Source organism: Ranitomeya imitator, chromosome 1, assembly GCF_032444005.1.
Source record: "Ranitomeya imitator isolate aRanImi1 chromosome 1, aRanImi1.pri, whole genome shotgun sequence".
NCBI classification, from domain to species: domain Eukaryota; kingdom Metazoa; phylum Chordata; class Amphibia; order Anura; family Dendrobatidae; genus Ranitomeya; species Ranitomeya imitator.
This window is the reverse complement of record NC_091282.1, coordinates 442,280,919-442,306,977: the sequence shown is the minus strand read 5'-3', so window position 1 is coordinate 442,306,977 and position 26,059 is coordinate 442,280,919. Positions and strand designations below refer to the sequence as shown.

At 44.9% G+C, this 26,059-nt stretch overlaps 1 protein-coding gene across 11 annotated transcripts in view; it reads right to left on the bottom strand.

Annotated features, from left to right (window-relative positions):
- Nucleotides 1-26,059, bottom strand: part of SMARCA2 (SWI/SNF related BAF chromatin remodeling complex subunit ATPase 2) — a 461,498-nt gene that overhangs the window by 149,479 nt on the left and 285,960 nt on the right. For all 11 annotated transcript variants that reach the window (XM_069763977.1, XM_069764056.1, XM_069764038.1 and 8 more), the window contains 4 exons: nt 24,258-24,500; nt 16,697-16,810; nt 16,423-16,530; nt 9,078-9,164 (listed from right to left, as the gene is read on the bottom strand). In XM_069763977.1, coding sequence (XP_069620078.1) covers nt 9,078-9,164; nt 16,423-16,530; nt 16,697-16,810; nt 24,258-24,500 — 552 coding nt within the window. The remainder of the gene's footprint in view (nt 1-9,077; nt 9,165-16,422; nt 16,531-16,696; nt 16,811-24,257; nt 24,501-26,059) is intronic.

The following is a 26,059-nucleotide window of genomic DNA, read 5'->3' as shown; positions in this document are numbered from 1 at the left end:
GGCAGACACCGATAGTAGGCCCCAAACCAACTAGTACGCCAAATGCAGTTGTTCCATTTAACCACAATTTAATGAGAGCCTGAAGATAGAAGCTCAGGAAAGGCAACCTGGAGAACACCTTGGAGTGTAACACACCATCTCTCTACACCCCATACCCAATTTGTAGGCCCAATGCAGCGTAGTTTCCAACAACTACTAAACGAGAGCATGAAGATCGAAGCAATGGAGAGGAAACCTGGGGAACACCTTGGAGTGGAACCCACCATCTCTCTACACCCCATACCCAATTTGTAGGCCTAATGCAGCGTAGTTTCCAATAACTACTAAACGAGAGCATGAAGATCGAAGCAATGGAGAGGAAACCTGGGGAACACCTTGGAGTGGAACACACCATCTCTCTACACCCCATACCCAATTTGTAGGCCTAATGCAGTGTAGTTTTCTACAACTACTAAACGAGAGTCGGAAGACCGAAGCAATGTGGACGAAACCTTGGGAACACCTTGGAGTGGAACACACCATCTCTCTACACCCCATACCCAATTTGTAGGCCTAATGCAGTGTAGTTTCCAACAACTACTAAACGAGAGCCAGAAGATCGAAGCTCAGGAAAGGCAACCTGGAGAACACCTTGGAGTGGAACACACCATCTCTCTACACCCCATACCCAATTTGTAGGCCTAATGCAGTGTAGTTTCCAACAACTACTAAACGAGAGCCAGAAGATCGAAGCTCAGGAAAGGCAACATGGAGAACACCTTGGAGTGGAACACACCATCTCTCTACACCCCATACCCAATTTGTAGGCCTAATGCAGTGTAGTTTCCAACAACTACTAAACGAGAGCATGAAGATCGAAGCAATGGAGAGGAAACCTGGGAAACACCTTGGAGTGGAACACACCATCTCTCTACACCCCATACCCAATTTGTAGGCCTAATGCAGCGTAGTTTCCAACAACTACTAAACGAGAGCATGAAGATCGAAGCAATGGAGAGGAAACCTGGGGAACACCTTGGAGTGGAACACACCATCTCTCTACACCCCATACCCAATTTGTAGGCCTAATGCAGTGTAGTTTTCTACAACTACTAAACGAGAGTCGGAAGACCGAAGCAATGTGGACGAAACCTGGGGAACACCTTGGAGTGGAACACACCATCTCTCTACACCCCATACCCAATTTGTAGGCCTAATGCAGTGTAGTTTCCAACAACTACTAAACGAGAGCCAGAAGATCGAAGCTCAGGAAAGGCAACCTGGAGAACACCTTGGAGTGGAACACACCATCTCTCTACACCCCATACCCAATTTGTAGGCCTAATGCAGCGTAGTTTCCAACAACTACTAAACGAGAGCATGAAGATTGAAGCTCAGGAAAGGCAACCTGTAGAACACCTTGGAGTGGAACACACCATCTCTCTACACCCCATACCTAATTTGTAGGCCTAATGCAGCGTAGTTTCCAACAACTACTAAACGAGAGCATGAAGATTGAAGCAATGGAGAGGAAACCTGGGGAACACCTTGGGGAGGCAGACACCGTTAGTAGGCCCTACCAAAGTTGTACACCCAATGTAGTTTTAAAATTCCTAGAGGCTGAAAACAAGACTATTGACGCTCAGCTTTTTTCAAAGGAACACAGCTGAATTGAGTGGCGCAGACAGACACAGGTAGTAGGACTCAAACCAAAAATGTGGCTCACTGCAGCAGAAAAAAGTTACAGGGGTACACAAGCTGCAGTGCTCTGGGCAGTGGAGGACAATTTCAATAGTGAACCGCAGACAGACTTTGTACGCCTACTATTAAAAAAAGGATGCTCTATGCAATTATAAATAGGTTCTAGGGGTACACGGGCAGCAGTGGTGTGGTCAGTGGAGGCCTAGTGGAAGGAGTGACCGCAGACAGGCATCGAAGGCCTAAAATAATAACACATGGCTGTAGGCAATTTTAAATTGGTTCCAGGGGTACACGGGCAGCAGTGGCCTGGTCAGTGTAGTAGTAGTAGAAAGAACGGACCGCAGACAGGTATCGAAGGCCTAAAATAAAAAAATTGGGCTGGCTGTAGGCAATTTTAAATTGGTTCCAGGGGTACATGGGCAGCAGTGGTGTGGTCAGTGGAGGCATATTGTAAGGAGTGACCGCAGACAGGCATCGAAGGCCTAAAATAATAACACATGGCTGTAGGCAATTTTAAATTGGTTCCAGGGGTACACGGGCAGCAGTGGTGTGGTCAGTGGAGGCCTAGTGGAAGGAGTGACCGCAGACAGGCATCGAAGGCCTAAAATAAAAAAATTGGGCTGGCTGTAGGCAATTTTAAATTGGTTCCAGGGGTACACGGGCAGCAGTGGTGTGGTCAGTGGAGGCATATTGTAAGGAGTGACCGCAGACAGGCATCGAAGGCCTAAAATAATAACACATGGCTGTAGGCAATTTTAAATTGGTTCCAGGGGTACACGGGCAGCAGTGGCCTGGTCAGTGTAGTAGTTGTAGAAAGAACGGACCGCAGACAGGCATCGAAGGCCTAAAATAAAAAAATTGGGCTGGCTGTAGGCAATTTTAAATTGGTTCCAGGGGTACACGGGCAGCAGTGGTGTGGTCAGTGGAGGCCTAGTGGAAGGAGTGACCGCAGACAGGCATCGAAGGCCTAAAATAATAACACATGGCTGTAGGCAATTTTAAATTGGTTCCAGGGGTACACGGGCAGCAGTGGTGTGGTCAGTGGAGGCATAGTGGAAGGAGTGACCGCAGACAGGCTTCGAAGGCCTAACATAACAAAAATGTCAATACAATGGTATTGTCAGTGGCAGGCATTGAAGGATGTCAGCGCATAGACTAAACATTGGTGGAGCTGTGAGATAATTTTGCAAGTGGTAGAGCACTGTTTGAGCTGGGGGGGGGGGGAACTGTCTTGTGGCCGGCGGTACAGGACCAGGGCCTCTCATATTACAACGGTGTGTCTGACGTTGGGTGCGCACCACCACCGCCAGAGACACTTTATTGTACTAGGAGGGACCCAGTGGCAGTGCCGTCGACCAAAAGCGGGCACACCCACCTCTTCAGACAAACAGCACTCTCACGGGTGCTGTCGCCAAGTGTCGATACCACGGCCCCGTGTGGGGAGTTTGGCCATTTAGTGAGGTGTAAACATGTCGTATGCTGGACAATCAGGTGCAGAAAATTACGAGATTGGAAAAGGCATTCAGAATAGTCCACAGGCAAGACCTTTTCATAGGAAAGCTAGATGTCAGCCGGGCAAGGTGGGGCAAAAGATTTTGAAATCCAGTTGTGGTTCATTTTAATGAAGGTTAGATCATCTACATTTTGGGTAGCCAGACGAGTCCTTTTTTCTGTTAGTATTGAACCTGCAGCACTGAATACTCTTTCTGATAGGACACTAGCTGCCGGGCAAGCAAGCTCCTGCAATGCATATTCTGCCAATTCTGGCCAGGTGTCTAATTTTGATGCCCAGTAATCAAATGGGAATGACGGTTGAGGGAGAACATCGATAAGGGATGAAAAATAGTTTGTAACCATACTGGACAAATGTTGTCTCCTGTCACTTTGAATTGATGCTGCAGTACCTGTCCTGTCTGCGGTCATAGCAAAATCACTCCACAACCTGGTCAGAAAACCCCTCTGGCCAACGCCACTTCTGATTTCTGCCCCTCTAACTCCTCTGGTCTGCTGGCCCCTGCAGCTCGTGTGAGAACGATCACGGGCGCTGTGTGCAGGGAATGCCAGAAGCAAACGGTCAACAAGAGTTGATTGTTTGGTTGCTAATATTAGTTCCAAGTTCTCATGTGGCATTATATTTTGCAATTTGCCTTTATAGCGAGGATCAAGGAGGCAGGCCAACCAGTAATCGTCATCGTTCATCATTTTAGTTATGCGTGTGTCCCTTTTGAGGATACGTAAGGCATAATCCGCCATGTGGGCCAAAGTTCCAGTTCTCAAATCTCCGGTTGTGCTTGGTTGAGGTGCAGTTTCAGGCAAATCCACGTCACTTGTGTCCCTCCAAAAACCAGAACCCGGCCTTGCCGCGCCACCAATTTCCAGTGGCCCCGGAAAAGCTTCCTCATTAAAAATATAATCATCCCCATCATCCTCCTCGTCATCCTCCTCCTCTTCGCCCGCTAACTCGTCCTGTACACTGCCCTGGCCAGACAATGGCTGACTGTCATCAAGGCTTTCCTCTTCCTCAGCTGCAGACGCCTGATCCTTTATGTGCATCAAACTTTGCATCAGCAGACGCATTAGGGGGATGCTCATGCTTATTATGGCGTTGTCTGCACTAACCAGCCGTGTGCATTCCTCAAAACACTGAAGGACTTGACACATGTCTTGAATCTTCGACCACTGCACACCTGACAACTCCATGTCTGCCATCCTACTGCCTGCCCGTGTATGTGTATCCTCCCACAAAAACATAACAGCCCGCCTCTGTTCGCACAGTCTCTGAAGCATGTGCAGTGTTGAGTTCCACCTTGTTGCAACGTCTATGATTAGGCGATGCTGGGGAAGGTTCAAAGAACGCTGATAGGTCTGCATACGGCTGGAGTGTACGGGCGAACGGCGGATATGTGAGCAAAGTCCACGCACTTTGAGGAGCAGGTCGGATAACCCCGGATAACTTTTCAGGAAGCACTGCACCACCAGGTTTAAGGTGTGAGCCAGGCAAGGAATGTGTTTCAGTTGGGAAAGGGAGATGGCAGCCATGAAATTCCTTCCGTTATCACTCACTACCTTGCCTGCCTCAAGATCTACAGTGCCCAGCCACGACTGCGTTTCTTTCTGCAAGAACTCGGACATAACTTCCGCGGTGTGTCTGTTGTCGCCCAAACACTTCATAGCCAATACAGCCTGCTGACGTTTGCCAGTAGCTGCCCCATAATGGGAGACCTGGTGTGCAACAGTGGCAGCTGCGGATGGAGTGGTTGTGCGACTGCGGTCTGTGGACGAGCTCTCGCTTCTGCAGGAGGACGAGGAGGAGGAGGAGGGGGTGCGAACGGCTACAGCCAACTGTTTCCTAGACCGTGGGCTAGGCAGAACTGTCCCAAACTTGCTGTCCCCTGTGGACCCTGCATCCACAACATTCACCCAGTGTGCCGTGATGGACACGCAACGTCCCTGGCCATGCCTACTGGTCCATGCATCTGTTGTCAGGTGCACCTTTGTGCTCACAGATTGCCTGAGTGCATGGACGATGCGCTCTTTAACATGCTGGTGGAGGGCTGGGATGGCTTTTCTGGAAAAAAAGTGTTGACTGGGTAGCTCGTAGCGTGGTACAGCGTAGTCCATCAGGGCTTTGAAAGCTTCGCTTTCAACTAACCGGTAGGGCATCATCTCTAACGAGATTAGTCTAGCTATGTGGGCATTCAAACCCTGTGTACGCGGATGCGAGGCTAAGTACTTCCTTTTTCTAACCATAGTCTCATGTAGGGTGAGCTGGACTGGAGAGCTGGAGATCGTGGAACTAGCGGGGGTGCCGGTGGATATGGCAGACTGAGAGACGGTGGGAGATGGTATTGTTGCCGCCAGTGCCCTAGATGCAGTGTTTCCTACTACGAAACTGGTGATTCCCTGACCCTGACTGCTTTGGCCTGGCAAAGAAACCTGCACAGATACTGCAGGTGGTGCGGAAAATGGTGGCCCTACACTGCCGGAAGGGATGTTGCGTTGCTGACTAGCTTCATTGGCCGAGGGTGCTACAACCTTAAGGGACGTTTGGTAGTTAGTCCAGGCTTGCAAATGCATGGTGGTTAAATGTCTATGCATGCAACTTGTATTGAGACTTTTCAGATTCTGTCCTCTGCTTAAGGTAGTTGAACATTTTTGACAGATGACTTTGCGCTGATCAATTGGATGTTGTTTAAAAAAAATGCCAGACTGCACTCTTTCTAGCATCGGATACCTTTTCAGGCATTGCAGACTGAGCTTTAACCGGATGGCCACGCTGTCCTCCAACAGGTTTTGGCTTTGCCACGCGTTTTGGGCAAGATACGGGCCCGGCAGATGGAACCTGTTGCGATGTTGATGCCTGCTGCGGCCCCTCCTCCTCCGCTTCAGAACTGCTGCCGCCTGCACCCTGTTCCCCCAATGGCTGCCAATCGGGGTCAAGAACTGGGTCATCTATTACCTCTTCTTGTAGCTCGTGTGCAACTTCGTCTGTGTCACCGTGTCGGTCGGTGGTATAGCGTTCGTGATGGGGCAACATAGTCTCATCAGGGTCTGATTCTTGATCATTACCCTGCAAGGGCAATTTTGTGGTCTGAGTCAAAGGACCAGCATAGTAGTCTGGCTGTGGCTGTGCATCAGTGCACTCCATGTCAGATTCAACTTGTAATGGGCATGGACTGTTAACTGCTTCACTTTCTAAGCCAGGGACGGTATGTGTAAAGAGCTCCATGGAGTAACCCGTTGTGTCGCCTGCTGCATTCTTCTCTGTTGTTGTTTTTGCTGAAGAGGACAAGGAAGCGACTTGTCCCTGACCGTGAACATCCACTAACGACGCGCTGCTTTGACATTTACCAGTTTCACGAGAGGAGGCAAAAGAGCTAGAGGCTGAGTCAGCAAGATAAGCCAAAACTTGCTCTTGCTGCTCCGGCTTTAAAAGCGGTTTTCCTACTCCCAGAAAAGGGAGCGTTCGAGGACTTGTGTAGCCAGACGACGAACCTGGCTCCACAGCTCCAGACTTAGGTGCAATATTTTTTTTCCCACGACCAGCTGATGCTCCACCACTACCACTACCCTCATTACCAGCTGACAATGAACGCCCCCGGCCACGACCTCTTCCACCAGACTTCCTCATTGTTTTAAAAACGTAACCAAACTAACGGTATTTGTTGCTGTCACACAACTTACACGGTGAGCTATAACTTCAGTATGATTTAGCTACCCCTTTACAGGTGAGTGAGACCACAACGAAAATCAGGCACAATGTTACACACTCTGTTGTTGGTGGCAACAAATGAGAGAGATGCCACACACGCAGGACTGTCACTGAAGCACAAATGTAAATATTAATCTCCCACTGATTTGATTTTTTTTTTTTTTCAGGGAGACGTTAGGAAAAAAAAAATAATAGAATAAAATGATTTTTTCAGGAAGAATTTAGAAACCAAATAAAATAAAATGATTTTTTCAGGGAGAATTTAGAAAACAAATAAAACAAAAAAAGGCTTTCTATGGCCCACTGAGTGAGAGATGACGCACACAGGAGTCAGGAGTGGCACACAAGCCCAGAGGCCAATATTTATCTCCCACTGATTGATGTAGTGATTTTTTCAGGTAGAATTTAGAACCCAAATCAACCAAAATAAGAAATAGGCTTTCTATGGCCCACTATCTGAGAGAGAGAGATGGCACGCTTAGGACTGGCACACAAGCCCAAAGGCCAATATTAATCTCCCTTTTTTTTTTTTCAGGGAGAATTTATAAAACCAAAAAAAAAATAAATAAATAGGCTTTCTATGGCCCACTATCTGAGAGAGAGAGATGGCACGCTTAGGACTGGCACACAAGCCCAAAGGCCAATATTAATCTCCCACTGATTGATTTATTGATTTTTTCAGGTAGAATTTAGAACCCAAATAAAGCAAAAAAAAAAAAAAAAAAAGGCTTTCTATGGCCCAGTGACTGAGTGATGATGCACACAGGAGTCAGGAGTGGCACACAACCCCTGAGGCCAATATTTTTCTCCCACTGATTGATGTAGTGATTTTTTCAGGTAGATTTTAGAACCCAAATCAAGCAAAAAAATAAATAGGCTTTCTATGGCCCACTGAGTGAGAGATGGCACACACAGGGATGGCACTCTAGCAGAAATGTCAATCTTAATCTCCCACAAAAAAAAAAAAAAAAAAAAACAGGGAGTGTCCAACAATTACTATCTCCCTGCAGTAATCTCAGCCAGGTATGGCAGGCAGCAATAAGGAGTGGACTGATGCACAAATTAAATAAAAAGTGTGGACAAACAAAAAAGATAGCTGTGCAGAAAGGAAGGAACAAGAGGATTTGTGCTTTGAAAAAAGCAGTTGGTTTGCACAGCGGCGTACACACAGCAATGCAGCTATCAGGGAGCCTTCTAGGGCAGCCCAATGAGCTACAGCGCTGAGGGGGAAAAAAAAAAAAAAAATGTAGCTTCCACTGTCTCTGCACACCGAAGGTGGTGTTGGGCAGTGGAAATCGCTACAGCACAAGCGGTTTGGTGGTTAATGGACCCTGCCTAACGCTATCCCTGCTTCTGACGAAGCGGCAGCAACCTCTCCCTAAGCTCAGATCAGCAGCAGTAACATGGCGGTCGGCGGGAACTCCCCTTTATAGCCCCTGTGACGCCGCAGACAGCAAGCCAATCACTGCAATGCCCTTCTCTAAGATGGTGGGGACCAGGACCTATGTCATCACGCTGCCCACACTCTGCGTTTACCTTCATTGGCTGAGAAATGGCGCTTTTCGCGTCATTGAAACGCGACTTTGGCGCGAAAGTCGCGTACCGCATGGCCGACCCCGCACAGGGGTCGGATTGGGTTTCATGAAACCCGACTTTGCCAAAAGTCGGCGACTTTTGAAAATGAACGATCCGTTTCGCTCAACCCTACTGACAACAGTATACATTTCCCCAAAATTAGTAAATAGGGATTTATTCATTAATGTGTCATGAATTTTAACATACAATTAAATGGGTGGTCGACTATTAAGGTTTCAGTAAGCTTTTTTTTAAAAAAATAAATAAATAAAAAAAAGCCACTTCATGGTCAGTGCTACAACCCCTGCCGGTCTGCTGGGATCAACATCTGGAGACTGCACCACAAAAATGCTTAACATTTGGTTAGGGTGGCTCGGGAAAAATGTGTTTCCAACAATGCTGGTCATATCTGGGGTCTTGCTGTCCTCTCAGAGTGATGCTATGACTTCGCTATCGTAATCAATTAGTTAGCAGACAGGTTATAAATACACATTCCTGATGATTTTTAGTTTGAATCACATGTGTTTTGTTTTTCCAATTAATAACAGGAAAAACATTACATCGGCAATGAATCGGTACAGTTGTAAGTGCTCAGAGCAACGAGACTTGCCTCAATGTGCTGGAATATGAAAGGATGGTTACAGATCTTTCGCAGCTGCATGATGGTATTCATTAAAGTCTTGGCACCACCTTTTCCCTAAAAGATACAGAACATTATATGTTAAAACTATAACCGTGACCAGCAATAATAACATTGTAATCATTAAAGCAGAACATTTTAGATTTAAAATAAACCAAAACACAACAGTAAGACATGCAGGAAGCGTCTGTTTGTTAGGCAATCCCTGCATGTGTTACAGCTGTCGAGCAGACGGGAGACATGCAGGCACGGGGACTCAAACATATTTTTCGAGCACGCTGAGTATGCTGCGATAAGACCTTATCCGAGCACGCTCGCTCACTAGTCACTATACGCTGTACACAGTAATGTGTGCGGTCATGCACAGCTCTACAAGAGCTCTGCTACAACTGCAGCAGAGAAAACTGGAACTAACTGCTGCACACAGCAAACTAACTGACACGTCGCTGGAATAAGGGTCTCTGTCCCTACCTCAAGATGATGTCGGATTACATAGCAAAAAACAACTAACAGATTCCCTTTAAGTTGGTTACATAAGTGGGAAAATAAAAAGGTGAAGAATGTTCTTCTCCTTTGTAATTTCCTTATTTTTAGATGCTTGGCGCACAAACACTGCATTTATAATTCCAGTCATTGACTGCAGAGTTTTGCGATATAGGAAAGAAACAAATCTGATGCAGGACACTATTTCCAGCTCATACAGGCACAGCTGGAATGCTGATGCTGTGGAGTGTTCTGGCTGTCAGCTGCACATGTGAAATCTACAGACCGGTTTCTCCAGAGCCGTGTTATATACAGTACAACTTGGAAGAGACTCACTCTTCCCTCCCAACCACTGCCCCACGTCACACAGTGTGGCTTTTATTGGGGGGCTCCTACTTAACTATATACTATGTATAGGGCATATTCTAATTGGCCTTCAATTGGAAACGGAGGTAGACTATGTTGATTCTCAAAATGCCCAATTCTTTGTTCCTGTGACAGATAAGCCACTGCCAAAAAATTATGCCACTGGCTTGTTCGCCTCTGCCACCTAAAAACACATTGGCATTTGAGCGAGCATATAAGAGGATGAAAAAAAAAAAAGTCTAGTGTACGTGAAAATTCTATCACTATGCAGTGAAAATTACATAGAGGAAAAATATTGGCCCTGATTCATCATTTTTTGGGGGGGATTAAGTTACTTTCCTTTTTGTCTTGTAGTGATTGTCGTTTTTTGTGCCAAATTCTTCAAACCTATACAAAAAGCGGGCGCAAAGGCAGTAAGGAACCGGGCCCATTGTATGTTATTTGCTGTTTAACCACTTTCGGCAGCAGGCAGTTTTCATTTCTGTGGTTCTTTTTTTCCGTCAACATAGCTGTTTGAGGCCTTGTCTTTTTGTGGGACGAGTTGTAGTTGTGAATGATTCCATTCATTTTATCATATACTGTACAGTAAAGCAGAAAACTTCGAAGTGCTATGAAACGGTGAATAGAATTCATTGTTTTTTGTGTGAAAGTAGATTTCTAAATGTTAGTACTATTACAGCGTTTGTGGGGGGTTTCTTATACTTCGGTGTTTTCATAAAAAAATAAAATTGAAAATTGTAATAAAAATATAAAAAATAATGGATAGTGCCACCATTTTCAGAGAATCCAAAACTGCTTATGTTTCAGTCATTGGAGCTGAATGAGTGCTTGATGTTTGCATTTAAATGTTTTGTAATTATGATTTTGGGGTACATACAAGTTTTTTTAATTACCGGTACATCTTTTTACATTTGTGTGCTGCAGAGACCAAAAAACGACATTTTGTAGTTTTTTTTTCATATTAGAACATTTCTGGTGTCTTTGCATGTTCATATCATAATTTAATATCAGGAGCTTTATTTTATATACCGTATTTTCCTTTTAACTTACTGTTTGGGTCAATATTTTTTTTGTATTTATACTTTAACACACAGTGACAGTTCAGTGCCAACAGCCATCACAGACCGCTGAGCGGCATGGGAAGAGATGCAGGGACCCATGCTGTTGGTCCCCACACCCAGATCGCTGACCGATCACAGCATGATGGCGCAGGAGATGCTGAAATATCAGCACTTCCTGCCTGATCAGTGCAGCGGCTCAGCTCTGCCAGTGGCTGAGGTTCTGCACTAACCCTCTAAATGCTGTGATCAAGCACAATCACAACATTCAGGAGACGGGAGCTCCCTATGCCTCCAGATCGGAGCACCCGCAAAGTCATCGCAGGGGCCCGATCACTGCCATGACAACCCCTAAGTCACCAAGCTACTAAAAGCTTTTAAGACCATGCTCACAGCATGGTGTCAGAAGCTTTTAGTATAGGTATAAACGTATAATGCACTGCAATGCTGGTGTACTGAAAGACCAACAGAGGAACCAAGTAAAGAAAAAGGAAAAAAAAAAAAAATACATACATATTATATTTTTTTTTTACATAAAAGTGTATTTAAATAAACAAAAAAAAGTACACGCTTGGTATTGCAGCGACCTGAACAATCCGATCCATACAACTTACACTAGCTGACCCATTCAGTAAACACCATAAAAAAACTAAAAAAAAAAAAAACTATGCTTTATCAGACAGCTGGAAAAAAGTGGAATAAAACGCGATTAAAAAGAGGAAAGTAAATAAAAATAGGACTGCTGAAAATATCTTGTCCTGCAAAAAAATCAAGCCACCATAAAGCTCCATCGGCCAAAATAGAAAAGCTATAGCTCTCAGAATAAAGCAATGCAAACATAATTATGTTTCCTATTAAAAGTTATTATTGTGTAAAAGCACCAAAACATAAAAAAATGATATGTGGTATCGCTGTAATAGTACTGACCCGGAAAAAAATAAATCCTGAATTGCGTTTTTTTTTTTTTTTTGTTTTTTGTTTTTTTTTAGAAATTGTAGAGAGTACAAAGCAATCAAAAAAGTCATGTGATCAAAAACACTAGCAATAAAAATGTCAACTCATCCTGCAAAAAAACCAAGCCCCCACACAACAGTCGGCCAAAATATGGAAGAATTAATAGCTCTCAAAATATGGGGATGCAAAAACTATTTTTTGCAATAAAAAGCGTCTTTTAGTGTGTGACAGCAGCCAAACATTAAAAAAAGGGATATAAATCTGGCATCGCTGTAATAACATAGACCCGATGAATTAAGTCCCTTAATCACTTATACGGCACGAGAAATGGAGTAAAAAAAATAAAGAAAACCAATTCTTTACCTGTTATTGATTTGTTCATTCTGCCTCCCAAAGATAGCAGTACGGCTCAGCTCACATTTATCCTGTGCTCTGCGCTGAGCGTTAACACTGGGGTTTCAGTGTAAATCTCTGAAATACGTGAATTTAACAGAACCTCCAGTGGAAGGTTCCCTATAATGAGGCAGAAGGAGGCACTGTGGACGTCGTATGGCCTGTGATTCGGCGTTGTCAGTCTAGATAAGGCTAGTTTCACACTAGCGTTTTGCTGAGCTGCGGACTTCCTCAGAGAAGCCCCGTCAACGGCCGCACCTCCACAGCTCAGCTCCGCCTACATCCGCATGCGGCCTGCGTACCTATCTTTAGCATTAGGTACGCAGGTCATGCGGATGTATGCGGATGCCTCCATATGCGTCGTTTTGACGATGCAGAGAAAAAAAAGAAATTCCAACCAGCTGCGTTCGATGCAGGTCGCCGCATTGTTAAAACGACGCATGCGGAAGCATCCGCACGACCTGCGTACCTAATGTTATAGATAGGTACGCAGGCCGCATGCGGACGTAGGTGAAGCTGAGTGGTGGAGGTGCGGCCGAGGGCGGGGCTTCATGGAGGAAGTCCGCAGCCCTCCGCAGCTCAGCAAAACGCTAGTGTGAAACTAGCTTAAGTTGCCTGAGGGGGTCTAGTTTCCAAAAAGGTGTCACTTATAGGGGGTTTCCACTGTTTAGGCACATATGGGGTTCTCAAAACATGACATGGCGTCTGCTCTCTATTACAGCCAAATTTATGCTCAAAAAGTAAAACGTTGCTCCTTCCCTTCCGAGCCCTGCCACGCACTCTAACAGTGGTTCTCCCCTACATATGGGGTATCGACGTAATAAGGAGAAATTGCACAACAAATATTTGGGCTCATTTACTCCTGATACCATAGTGAAAATAATAATAATTTTTTAAAAAAAAGTGTCTTAAGTAAAATTTGTGGGGAAAAAAGTTAAATGTTCATTTCTTCCTTCCACGTGGCTTCAGTTCCTGTGAAGCACCTGAAGGTTAATAAACTTCTTGAATGAGGTGTTTAACACCTTGAGGGGTGCAATTTTTATAATGGTGACACTTTAGTATTTTCTGTCACTTCAAATATATCTTCTGTCACTTCAAGGCCTCTCAGTCACTTCAAATGTACTGTGGTCCCTATAAAACTGGTTTTGTAAAAATGAGAAATCGCTAGTCAACTTTCAATCCTTACAACTTCCCAATAAAAAAAAAAAATGTTTCAAAAAAATTGTGCTGATGTAAAGTAAACATGTGGAAAATGTTACTAACTATCTTGTGCTATATGCATCTATGATTTAAGGGTATAAAAATTAAACGTTTGAAAATTGTAAAATTTTCAAAATTTTTGCCAAATTTACGATTTTTTCACAAACAAGTCATATTGAGTAAATCTTACCACTATTATGAAGTACAATAAATCACAAAGAAAACAATCTCAGAATCAGTGGGATCCGTTGGAGCATTCTAGAGTTCTCAACGCGAAACTGGTCAGATTTCAAAATTTATTCCTGGTCATTAATCTACAAGGTGGCTCGGTCCTTAACCCCTTCATGACCGGAGCTTTTTTACGTTTTGCTACTCCTCTTCTCAGAGCCATAACTTTTTTATTTTTCTTTCAATATGGCCACGTGAGGGCTTTTTTTTTTTGCGGAACAAGTTGTACTTTTGAACGACATCATTAGTTTTACCATGTCGTACTACCAAAAAAATGGAGAAAAAATTCCAAATGCGGTGAAATTGCAAAAAAAAAGTGTAATCCCACACTAGTTTTTTCCTTGGCTTTTTTGCTTGGTTCACTAAATGCTAAAAGTGACCTACCATTATGATTATCCAGGTCATTTACGAGTTCATAGACACCAAACATGTCTAGGTTCTCTCTTATCTAAATTCCAAACTTTGCTAAAAAAATAAATAAAAAAGTACATAAATTATACCATTTTCCGATACCCGTAGCGTCTCCATTTTTCCTGATCTCGGGTTGGGTGAGTGCAAATTTTTTAGCGTGCCGGGATGACGTTTTTCATGATACCATTTTGTTGCGGAAACGATCTTTTGATCGCCCTCTTATTGCGTTTTAATGCAATGTTGTGGCGACCAAAAAAACATAATATTGGTGTTTTGACCATTTTTCTTGCTACCCCGTTTAGCGATCAGCTTAATCATTTCTTTTATTGATAGATCGGGCAATTCTGAATGCGGCGATACCAAATATGTGTATGTTTGATTTTTCTTTATTGTTTTATTTTGAATGGGGCGAAAGGGGGGTGATTTGAACCTTTATATTTTTAAAAACTTTTTTTTTTTTTTTTTTTTTTAACTTTTGGCATGCTTCAATATTCTCCATGGGAGACTAGATGCTGCCACAACCCAACTGGCTCTGCTACATAGAGGCATTTATCAGATCGCCTCTATATAGCAGAATTACTCACTTGCTATGAGCGCCGACCAGTGGCTGGTGCTCACAGTAATTTGGCACTGACAGCCATAGAGGTCTCCAGGACACCTCTGGTTGTCATACCAACAAACAGGTGACCCGCGATCACGTGACAAGGGTCACCGGTGGGCGGGTTTCCAACCCAATGGCCAGAAGCGCAAGTTAAAGGGACTCTGTCACCTGAATTTTGCGGGACTGGTTTTGGGTCATATGGGCGGAGTTTTCGGGTGTTTGATTCACCCTTTCCTCACCCGCTGGCTGCATGCTGGCTGCAATATTGGATTGAAGTTCATTCTATGTCCTCCGTAGTACACGCCTGCGCAAAGCAATCTTGCCTTGTGCAGGTGTGTACTATGGAGGACAGAGAATGAACTTCAATCCAATGTTGCAGCCAGCATGCAGCCAGCGGGTAAGGAAAGGGTGAATCAAACACCCGAAAACTCCGCCCATATGACCCAAAACCAGTCCCGCCAAATTCAGGTGACAGGTTCCCTTTAAATGCCGCTGCCAGCATTTGACAGCGGCATTTAACTAGTTAATAGCCGCGGGTGGATCACAAAGGGAGGGAGTCCAAAGTCAGCTTACTATTACGCCTGACGTCGGAAAGGCGTTAAGGGGATAAAGTGAGAAAGGGGGTGGGAGTTTCAAATATGTAAATTATTAACTTTTTTAAATCTTCTTAGGAGATTTCTGGCACAATTGGGTTTTCTTGATCAAATACGGCACCGATTGGAGCCTACAGCAGGCTCCCCAGCTACAAGAATTCATTGGCACCCCACAAACGCATCTTGAATTGTGAAGGGTTAAACTAAAAAAATTTAAGCAGGCTTCATTTTGTGCTTTTCGACTCCATCTTGCTGTTTTGAGATAAATTTTTGTTATTAGGTAAAAGTTCATAGTTGTTATGAGACATTGATTGTTCAGCCTGAACAAGATAGGACACTGAGGGTGTATTGTTCTACGGGACCTTGACATACAGGCTGTTCTTGCATTCTTATAGGTTAAGAACTGTGAGCGTGTTCTTATGTTGATTGGTTGAAGTATAACTTCTAAGATTATGAAAAGTGCGACACAATAAATGCGGCTTAGAGATCTTCTCGATCCCCCCAAACAGACACACGTCTCTGTCTGGTCATTTTCAGTTGCCGGCAACGCCCTGTGGATCAATTTGAAAATCACTGTGTCAACCATGAAGGGTCACTTCAGATCCTCCCTCAGCAGAATCAATGGGAGCAAAAGCATTAGCATACTGGTAATCCAGTTGATGTTTTTCAGTCAGATGTCGACTATTATGTCTTACATCAGAAATCATTTAAGCCATAATTTACCCACTTCCACAAATATGTACAAATGAATCCTGGAGTTTAAAATACATTTTCCCTAGTTTTAAATAATAATTAGATGACTCTACTTGAATGAGACAAAACTGCAGGCATTAAAGAGGATACCATTCTCGCATGAGCGCTGAGGTCCCCTAAAACAGCTGATCGATGCAGAGGAAAGTCTCAGCCCCTCCCACAGATCTAGAATTGATGCTCTATCCTAAAGGCTGGATACTGTCTTTAAAGTCACAACCTGTCATTCACATAAAACAAATCTATTCCACCATCATGTACAGCACTCCTCTACATACCTTCTTATCTTTTTCTGAACCATCGGTAAGGAGAATGCCTTTTCCTTGCATATGGCGATAAAGAATCTTCTGGAGGGCTGACATATCACATTTGATTACATATTCAACCTGAAAGAAATATGAAGGAAAAAAGTCTGCACAGATCGGATGTTGTGTGCTGTGGTCCTGCTAATCCCATAAAGGACATGCCACCATGCTCCCTGATAGAAATCATTTTTTAAATGCTTTACATGCAAATGGTGACAGAAAAATAAACATTGTTACTTTTACAAACCTTTTCTGGTAACTGTGACTCCACTTCTTTTTTCAACCGTCTTAACAGGAATGGTCGTAACACTTTATGTAGACGACGAATGATCAGTATAGTTTCTTCTTCATTTAAATCCACCTAGCATCATTGAAAAGATATATAAAATACGGAAAACAGAACACTAAAATGGAGTAAGGCAAAAAGAAAAAAAAGGGGGGTATTGTAGGAGGAGTGTTCTCAGACATGACAGCAGGGCCTATTTTCTAGTTGGAATGGACAGTAGAGGTCTCAGATATCAAGGTTATTAAAGTGTCGCTATAGAAATGTGGTAAATATGTTAATAAAAAAAAAAGTGGGTTTAAAAGATTTAGGTATAGGATTGGGAAAAAAAAAACTGGAAATTGGACCTTGCAAAAGATCGCAATGCACATTGTAAAAACAGGATTTTTGGCTACTCACCGTAAAATCTCTGTTTCTCGGAGCCTTCAATGGAGGACACAGGAAACCATGGGTGTATGCTGCTGGCACTATGCAAAAAAATTTAGCTCCTCCCCAGCAGTATACACCCACCAACTTTAACTAAGTTAATCAGTTAACGAGAAAGCAGTATGAGAAACAACATATAATAACAAGAATAAACCACAGAACCCACAACTAACAAAAGAAAGAAAATACAGCATGTTGAGGTGGTGTCCCTCAATTAAGGCTCAGAGAAACAGATTTTACGGTGAGTAACCAAAAATCCTGTTTTCTCCATCGCTTCTTTGGGGGAACCAGTTAACCATGAGACATCCCAATGCAGTCTCTGGGGTGGGAAAACAGTACAATCTCCATTTTGGTCAGAGAACTAGCCACTGATGCTTGCAAAATTCTCCTACCGAGGTTGGCATCTGCCGAGGAGTAGGTCTGAACTCTGTAAAATTTGGCAAAATATGTGAATAGAAGACTATCGCCGCTGCCTTGCAAAGTTGTAAGGTGGATGCCTGATGGCGAGCAGCAAAGGAGGCATCCACCGCTCGGGTAGAGTGGGCATTAATCGCGGGGAAGGCGATCTTTTCTTAACTCGGAAGGCCTCCAAGATAGCCCCCCGGATCCAGAGGGCAATCATGGCCTTTGACGCCGGAAGTCCTCTACGAGAACCCTCAGGGACAACAGTGAATCCGTCCTCCGGAAGGGTGAGGTTCTAGAAAGATAACCGCGAATTGCGCTGACCAGGTACAATCTGTTGAGAGAGCGCTCCAGGAGATGCACCAGAGAAGGACGGAAAGAAGGAAGGAAGGAAGGAAGGACGGACGGACAGAAAGGCGGAAACTACCTTGGGAAGAAAAGAGTGGCCTAGCCGCAACACTACCTTATTCTGATGTAGAATAAGGAAGTGAGAACGACAAGAAAGTATTTGCTGTTCTGAAACCTGCGTGATGGAAGTAATGGCCGCTAGAAAAACTACCTTCCAAAATAGAAAAGGACAGAGACTACTCTGAGCGGTTAAAAAAAAGGGATCCAATGGCGGTCGATGTGAGGGAGCCACATGGGCCACTCCCTGAAGAAATCTTCACGCCCTCAGGTTATAACTTGAGTTCTTTTGGAAAATAGACAATTCGGAAACTTGGACCTTCAGCGAGCTGAGAGCAAGCCCTGCATCTAATCCAGCTCGAAGGAAGGTCAGAATAGACGGAAGACAGACCTTAGGTGCGGTCTGATTAGACTCACACCATCGGAAGAAGGCTTTCCAAGTCCAATAGACTCGAAACCATGCAAGCTTCTGAGCTTGGATCATCGTCTGAATCACCCGGAAGATCTTAGAACCATGGTTTCAATAGCCACACCGTCAAAATGAGTGACCGAAAATGAAGGTGGCAAATGGGGCCCTGAGAAAGGAGATCTAGTCGGTCCAGAAGTCTCTAAGAGGTGTTTCCTGGGGGGCATAAGGAAGAACCTGCCACTTCAAAGGCTGACTTGGCAAATAATTTCATGAGTATCATTTGGGTCCTGAAAGCAAGACTTACAGAAAGATTTTGCTCAGTAAACTACAAACACTGTCATTCAGTTTATTGGGGAGGAAAAAATTTTTTTATCTTCACCAAAATGGCATCGAATATTATTTTTTTCTCCCCACAATACTGTATGACTAACTCATAAATGAATATATACATATTAGCCATTGTATCATGCCACAGCGCAGGCACTGCCATTTTAATGAATGTTTTTTTTTTTTATCCACCACACAATATTCTATGCAGGATGTAAAATAGGGAGCAGGTCATTAAAGGATCAGTGATCCGTCATAAGCCCATAAAGATGCATAAGTAAGCCTAGTAACACTTAAAGCCTCGGCCACAAACCTGCACCGAAGCACAAGAATCTCATTAACTGAAAATTGCAAATACAAATTAAACAACTACCACAAGACAGATCATCAACCAAGGTATCATTTTAATCAGTATACCGGCGCCAACCTGACACTGTTTGTAGTTTACTGAGCACAGTCCTGCTGACAGGTTCACTTTAAGGGATGCCAACTCTGTAAGGGGAAGGACCATGTTGGTGGACAGTCTGGGGACTGAGGGGTCTACAGTCGGGGAGACCGTCCAATTTTCCGTAAGATCTGAGGCAAACGGATAAAAAAAAGCCAAGACACTTCCTATTTGGAAGCGTCTGGTTGGGTTTTCCCTTTTCTCTTGAAAAAGATTCCCTCAAATTCCTCATGGGGTGCAAAAACTGTCTGTTTAGACCACCTGAAGGACACTCCACGATCTCAGGGCTCCGAAGGAGCATCCTTAACATTAAGGGTCCAATTGACTGCTATAATGAGACTCTCCACTAAGTGTCTCATGTTAGAAACATGCTCAGGGTCAAGGTCTGAGTCGGCTTCAGAACCAGAGCCCAACTCCGGTACCGTTAGCTTATCTGGGGAAGACAACAGGGAAGAAGTTACCAGTCCAGAGTGACCGGGGAAAGAGGAACGAGAAGAGAAACTGGAGCAACTCTCCTGCCTAGCCCTTTTACAGCCATTGCTGGTGTCCTTAGGAGGATGTGAGGGAGAGTTATGGGATCATCCGGCATGGGTGGAGGGAGGGATAAGCAATCTGTCAAGCACCGATACCAATGTCTGGGAGACCTTTAGATGCACAACGGATTGAGAAAGAAGCCGGTCATTCTGGGACAAGGAGACTACGCGCTCTGGGAACAGTGGATGACTTCTGGGCAGCAAGGACAGAGGAACTGCTATTGCTGCAATCTTGAGGGGAGAATACTGACCAGAAGGGAGTCTGCATTTACAGGAAGAACAAAGTATTTGACAAGAGTAGTAGAGGCCAAAGAACAAGAACGCTCTCCTTTAGAGTTATGCAGATAAGAGACTGGAAACAAAAGAAAGCACAATGGGGTCTTAAGGCTACTTTCACACTACCAATCCAGGGGGCATTTTCATGTGGTAAGATCCTTGGTCTATGTGGGGTCCCAGGAGAGAGATTTCTACAGTTATTATCGGTGTTAGATCCATATGGTTCCCTGGGACACACTTCATCTCCAACCTTGTTTGCGGTAGGATGTGTCTCCCTTTGTTGCATTCATGACCTTCCCACATGCACACAGCCACAGTGGCTATACTTGCAGGATGTGGGGTGTGTAGGTTGTTTTGCCATTAGGGGGTATTTTTCTCCGCTCCTGGGGGTCGCTTAGGAGATTTAGGATCTTATTTGTGTCAGATTTGAGTACGGTTACATTTGGTCCACACTTTATATATCTACATGTATGCACCTCTGGTATTTTTCATTGGTGTTTTTTAATTGTGTGTTAATCTTTTTACTAGTTTTCTAATAAATATGTATCTTTTTCTAAAAACTCCCGTTGTCCTCCTATATGCATATTGTTATATGGGGAGTAGCTTGTGAAGTGAGCCGAGATATGTTCTCTGGCCACTGTTCTACTATGAGTCTGGGTTTATTTGGTGTGATACTTACATTCCTGTCACGTTCCTCAGCGTCAGCTTCCCTGCGTCCCCCAGTGTCAGCGCCGGCTGGCCGTAAAGCAAAGCACAGCGGTGACGTCACCGCTCTGCTTTCCGGCCAGCGCGCTTACACAGTGCAGGGAAGCTGAGGCCGGGGGACGCGACAGGAATGTAAGTGTGTAGTGTTTTTTTTTTTTACTTTTACAATGGTAACCAGGGTAAACATCGGGTTACTAAGCGCGGCCCTGCGCTTAGTAACCTGATGTTTAGCCTGGTTATCCGGGGACTTCGGGAACGTTGGTCGCTGGAGAGCTGTCTGTGTGACAGCTTTCCAGCGACCAAACAGCGACGCTGCAGCGATCGGCATCGTTGTCTAGATCGCTTCAGCGTCGCTTAATGTGACGGTACCTTTAGACTCAAATTCGAAGAAAACAACTGCACTCAGAATAAGAATTTGCGTCATAAACGTGAAATTTTTCATAGGGAACACCACAGTGATTGAACAAGTGTTGAGGTAACGTTTCAACCCCTTGATGGGCTTCTATCAAACCTCACTTTCAAGTGGAGAGCAATGGAAGAAGGGGAGAACAATGTCCAGGAAGGACACAGCAGCTCCACTGGAGAAAAGAAGAAAATTTGAGGATCCGGAATGGCACGGACAGGGAGTGTGATCCCTAAAAGCACTGTGGGTCCAGAGGCAGGGAGAGCTGGAAAATGGCAACCATGGGGAGGAAGAGACAAGCTTCCCTGAAAGGAAAAAGGTGCGCAGCATTCCGTACCAGAGGAGAAAAGGGGGCATGTTCAGGGCGGATGAAAAGCCCACGTGATAAAGAGGGGGTGGAGCCACACTGAAGTCAGAGCCTCAAGTGAGAAGAGAGGCCAGCGCAAGAGGGGGTTGCGGCACGGAAGACTTATCCTGTGAAGGAAAAACATCCCAATGGCCAGTACAGTAAAATACACAGGTAAACAATTCTAAACCCCACCACACAAGTACAACCCCAGTCTAGTGGATCCTGTTACATCAAATCCATGATATCAGCCCTGATAGATCATCTCTTGGCCAGACATTCCACTGTATAAGACAGGACCTGATGGAAAAAAAGGAGGTACCTCTGTCACTGGTTTACAGAGCATCGGAGGTCCTCCAGGTTAGTGACAACAAAAAAAATATACACTTTAAACATATTTCTTAACAGGTATACACCGTGTGTATAATAGAAAAACATACTTTTAATTAAATGTGCTCACCGCACACGTGATGAGGGGTGGGGGGTGTTGGCGGAGAGATAGGCAGGTGCTGTCATGGGCTCTGAGAAATACCGTTATCGGTAAGTAACTATGCTTTTCCCAGTCGCCCATGACAGCACTACCAGAGAGAATTGCAGAGACTATTGCTTTAGGGAGGGACCACAGCCTGCAGAACCCTTCTTCCGAAGGTTAAGGCTACTTTCACACTAGCCTCGGATTCGGCCCGTCGCATTGCGTCGGGCCGAGATTCCGACGCTAGCGTTGGATGTGCTGCACAACGGGTGCAGCGGATGCATTTCTCCGGCGCGTCCGCTGCCCCATTGTCAGGTGCGGGGAGGTGGGGGCGGAGTTCCGGCCGCACATGCGCGGTCGGAAAAAGCGGTCCGTCAGCTGCAAAAAAACGTTACATTTAACGTTTTTTGCTCCCGGCGGTCCGCCACAACACGGCGCAACCGTCGCAAGACGGTCGCGACGTGTGTCAATACGTCGAAATGCGTCGGTAATGTAGCTATGGGGCAAAAACACATCCTGCAAACAACTTTGCAGGATGCGTTTTTTCCCCTAAACGACGCATTGCGACGTATTAAAAATAACGCCAGTGTGAAAGTAGCCTAAGTCAGATGAAGAAGCTAGGTCTAAGCGGTAGTGTCTAAAGAAGGTTGAAGGTGATGACCAGGTGGCCGCCTTACAGATTTGGTCTATTGAAACCTCCGACCTTTCGGCACAGGAGTTCGCCATAGCTCTTGTGGAGTGTGCTTTCAGCCCCTCGGGAACTGTATTTCCAGTGGACGAGTAGTACGCCAAGGCTATCGCATCTGTTATCCAGCGTGATATAGTGCCCTTGGAGGCTTTGAGTCCTTTCCTGGGTCCCTGGAAACAGATAAAGAGAGACCCTTCCTTCCTATGCCGCTGGGTGGATTCTAAGCATTGAGCTAGACACCTTCTCAAATCTAATGTGTGGAATTTTTCCTCTTTTTTAGTTTTAGGGTCTGGGCAGAAGGAAGGAAGGATTATCTCCTGGGACCTGTGAAATTTGTACGCAACCTTGGGTAGATAGGGTTATCCTGAGAACAGACCCTGCCTATCATCCAGGATTTGTGTAAAGGGCGGCCATGCAGATAGGGCCTGGAGATCACTTATTCTAAAGGTACCTTCACACTGAGCAACTTTCCAACGAGAACGACAACGATCCGTGACGTTGCAGAGTCCTGGATAGCGATCTCGTTGTGTTTGACACGCAGCAGCGATCAGGATCCTGCTGTGACATCGCTGGTCGTAGCTAGAAGTCCGGAACTTTATTTGGTCGTCAGGTCGGCGTGTATCGTCATGTTTGACAGCAAAAGCAACGATGCCTGCAATGTTTTTTCATGGAGCGAACAAAGAGCGAGAACGATAAGTACGTCACTGGATCGCTCCTGCATCATTCTGCTGTTGCCAGTGTTTGACGTCTCCTAGCGACCTAAACAGCGACGCTGCAGCGATCGGCTCGTTGTCTATATCACTGCAGCATCGCTTAGTGTAACGGTACCTTAAGGGCAGATGTTAAGGCTGTTAGAAGGGCCGTTTTAAGTGATAAAGTTTTAATGGGAATTGAATCTATAGGCTCGAACGGGGGTTGTTACAGCTGACAAGACTAGGTTTAAGTCCCAAGTTGGTGGTCTTTTTATTTTTATGGGTTTCGATCTTATAGCAGCTTTGATAAACCATGTTACCCATGGATTAGCAGCTATGTTTTCACTGTATAATGCCCCCAATCCTTTCTTCTGCGCATGCGCGCACTGCCCAGGACCCGGAAATGAAAAGGCACTATATCCGGGGCAGCGGCCATCTTGGTGTACCCTAAGCACACCATGCGCACGTGCCGCCCCGAAACCGGAAGCGCCCATTCTGCGCGGTCTTCCTGGCGTCCGGGTCACTGAAGCCCCTACCTCCTATCCGGAATGGCAGCTGCGCTTCCCCCCGCGCACTCTGCAGACCCATCGGTCCCAGCAGTGGCGGCATCGAACACTGCACCAGCCGGGACAGGGGCCTACCCACTGCCATAACCCGACTGGACGGCTCCGGGTTCTTCAAATCCAGGTACCGAATCCTAGAAGGTTCCCAGTCAGGGACAGGAAACCAAAACTGATGCAGGAGAGGTACCGCCCTTTTATCTTATAAGTTTCCTGTCCCTGAAGGGCGGATCCCCTCTCTCTGGTAGTGCTGTCATGTGCGACTGAGAAAAGGAGCTAATTTTTTGTGCATAGCGGCAGCATCATACACCGATGGTTTCCTGTGTCCCCCCAATGAAGCGATAGAGAAATATACATTTTTAGTGCATAGCTAGTTACTTTATGTTACTCCAGATCAACATATAATCTTTCCAGACCAGCAACTAGAGTAATTTACCCTCTCTCCTGTCATGGCAAATGGAGCATTGAACCACTGTTCAAAGGTGCTGCAGCTTTTAAAGATGGTGGGCAAAAGAAAATTCAGCAGGGCCCAAAGCTCGGGCAGTTTGTTCTGGAGTGGAGTGCCCGTTAGAAGAATACGCCTAGGAGCCACATAATGTGTGTTAAGCACTTGTGTTAACTTGCAGTGGTGATTCTTCATTCGATGGCCTTCATCAACAATCATGTACTTCCATCGTATCTTTAAAGAAAAAATAAATAAACGTAAGTACATTGATAAAATACATTTCACAAAATACATTGAGAAAAACAATAGGGCTTTCACCTACAATGGAGCTAAAAATCAAGCTTGTTGCAACAAGACACTGATCTTCAATTTTTACCACCATGTTTCTGAAATTCTAATAATCAAACTAATGATTCATTTTGTGAGCCAGTTTTTCTCTAGTAGACCTGTCAGCAGGTCAAAATCAACTAGTGCTTTAGGATACGCTCACCACAGCTGAGTGCCATGTGAAGTTTTATCAGATAGCACTTGGCCAATGTTATACTATGGGGCAGTGCAGATCCGCAATTATTTTGTCACGCTGATTCGGCATGAGAAAACATTCACAGCATGCTGCGAGTGCATCTGATGATCGGATCAAGCACCCACATACTAAGGCTACTTTCACACTTGTGTTGTTTGGCCTCCGTCCCAATGTGTCGTTTTGGGAAAAAAACGCATCCTGCAAATGTGCCCGCAGGATGTGTTTTTTTTCCCCACAGACTTGTATTGCCGACGGATCGCGATGCATGGCCATATGTCGTGTCCGCCGTGCACTAGATCCGTCGTGTTTTGGCGGACCGTCAGGAAAAAAGGTTCAAGGGAAGGTTTTTTTAGTACGTCGCATCCTGCATTTCTTACCGCGCATGCGTGGCCGGAACTCCCCCCCAAGACTTTAGAATGGGCAGTGGATGCGTTGAAAAACTGCATCCGCTGCCCAAGTTGTGCCGAATTTTCACAACGTCCGTCGGTACGTCGCGCCGATGCTTAGCGACGGGCGCGTACCGACGCAAGTGTGAAAGAAGCCTAAATCTAGGAGTGTGAGAAATATTGGACTGCACTTGGATGTCATCTTTAGGTAGCAAAATAAACATGGCATATATATACACACTTTTTTTTTTTTTTAAATGTATATTCAGGGGAACAGTAGGAATAAGATAAGAGCAAAACATAGCCACTTATAAACCTAGTGACAGGTCTTTCAACTCACTGATCAAGATGTGAATGTTTGGTTAATGTAAATTTCCACACATCACACATTATGACTTTGTAAGAGTAAAGTCACACGGAGGCAATGTATGAAATCAGGAGCTCCCTTACCTAGGCATAACAGATCGACAGTGGCCAAGGAAAAGAATACGTGCAATAAATATATTTTATCTGCAGCTTGTACAAAGCTTCATATATGAAGAGTTTGGAGAGCTACCCAAAGCACCTTCCCAGGTTGCAATTCTTTTCTCATTCCGAGTTCTTGCCAACAACTTCAAATAAAATCATTTTAATGCCTCGGTAAGTCCCCATCAACATGTATCAATGGGATTATATCTCAATCCATCTAAACCAGGGGTGTCAAACTGCAATCAGGTCATGTTTTCAGGATTTCCTTGTACTGCACAGGTGATAATTTAATCACCTACACACATGATGATTGCAGCACCTTGTGCAATGCTAAGGAAATCTTGAAAACACGCATGGTTTGCGGCCCTCGAGGAATGCAGTTTGACACCCCTGGTCTAAACAATGTAGCACCAGGT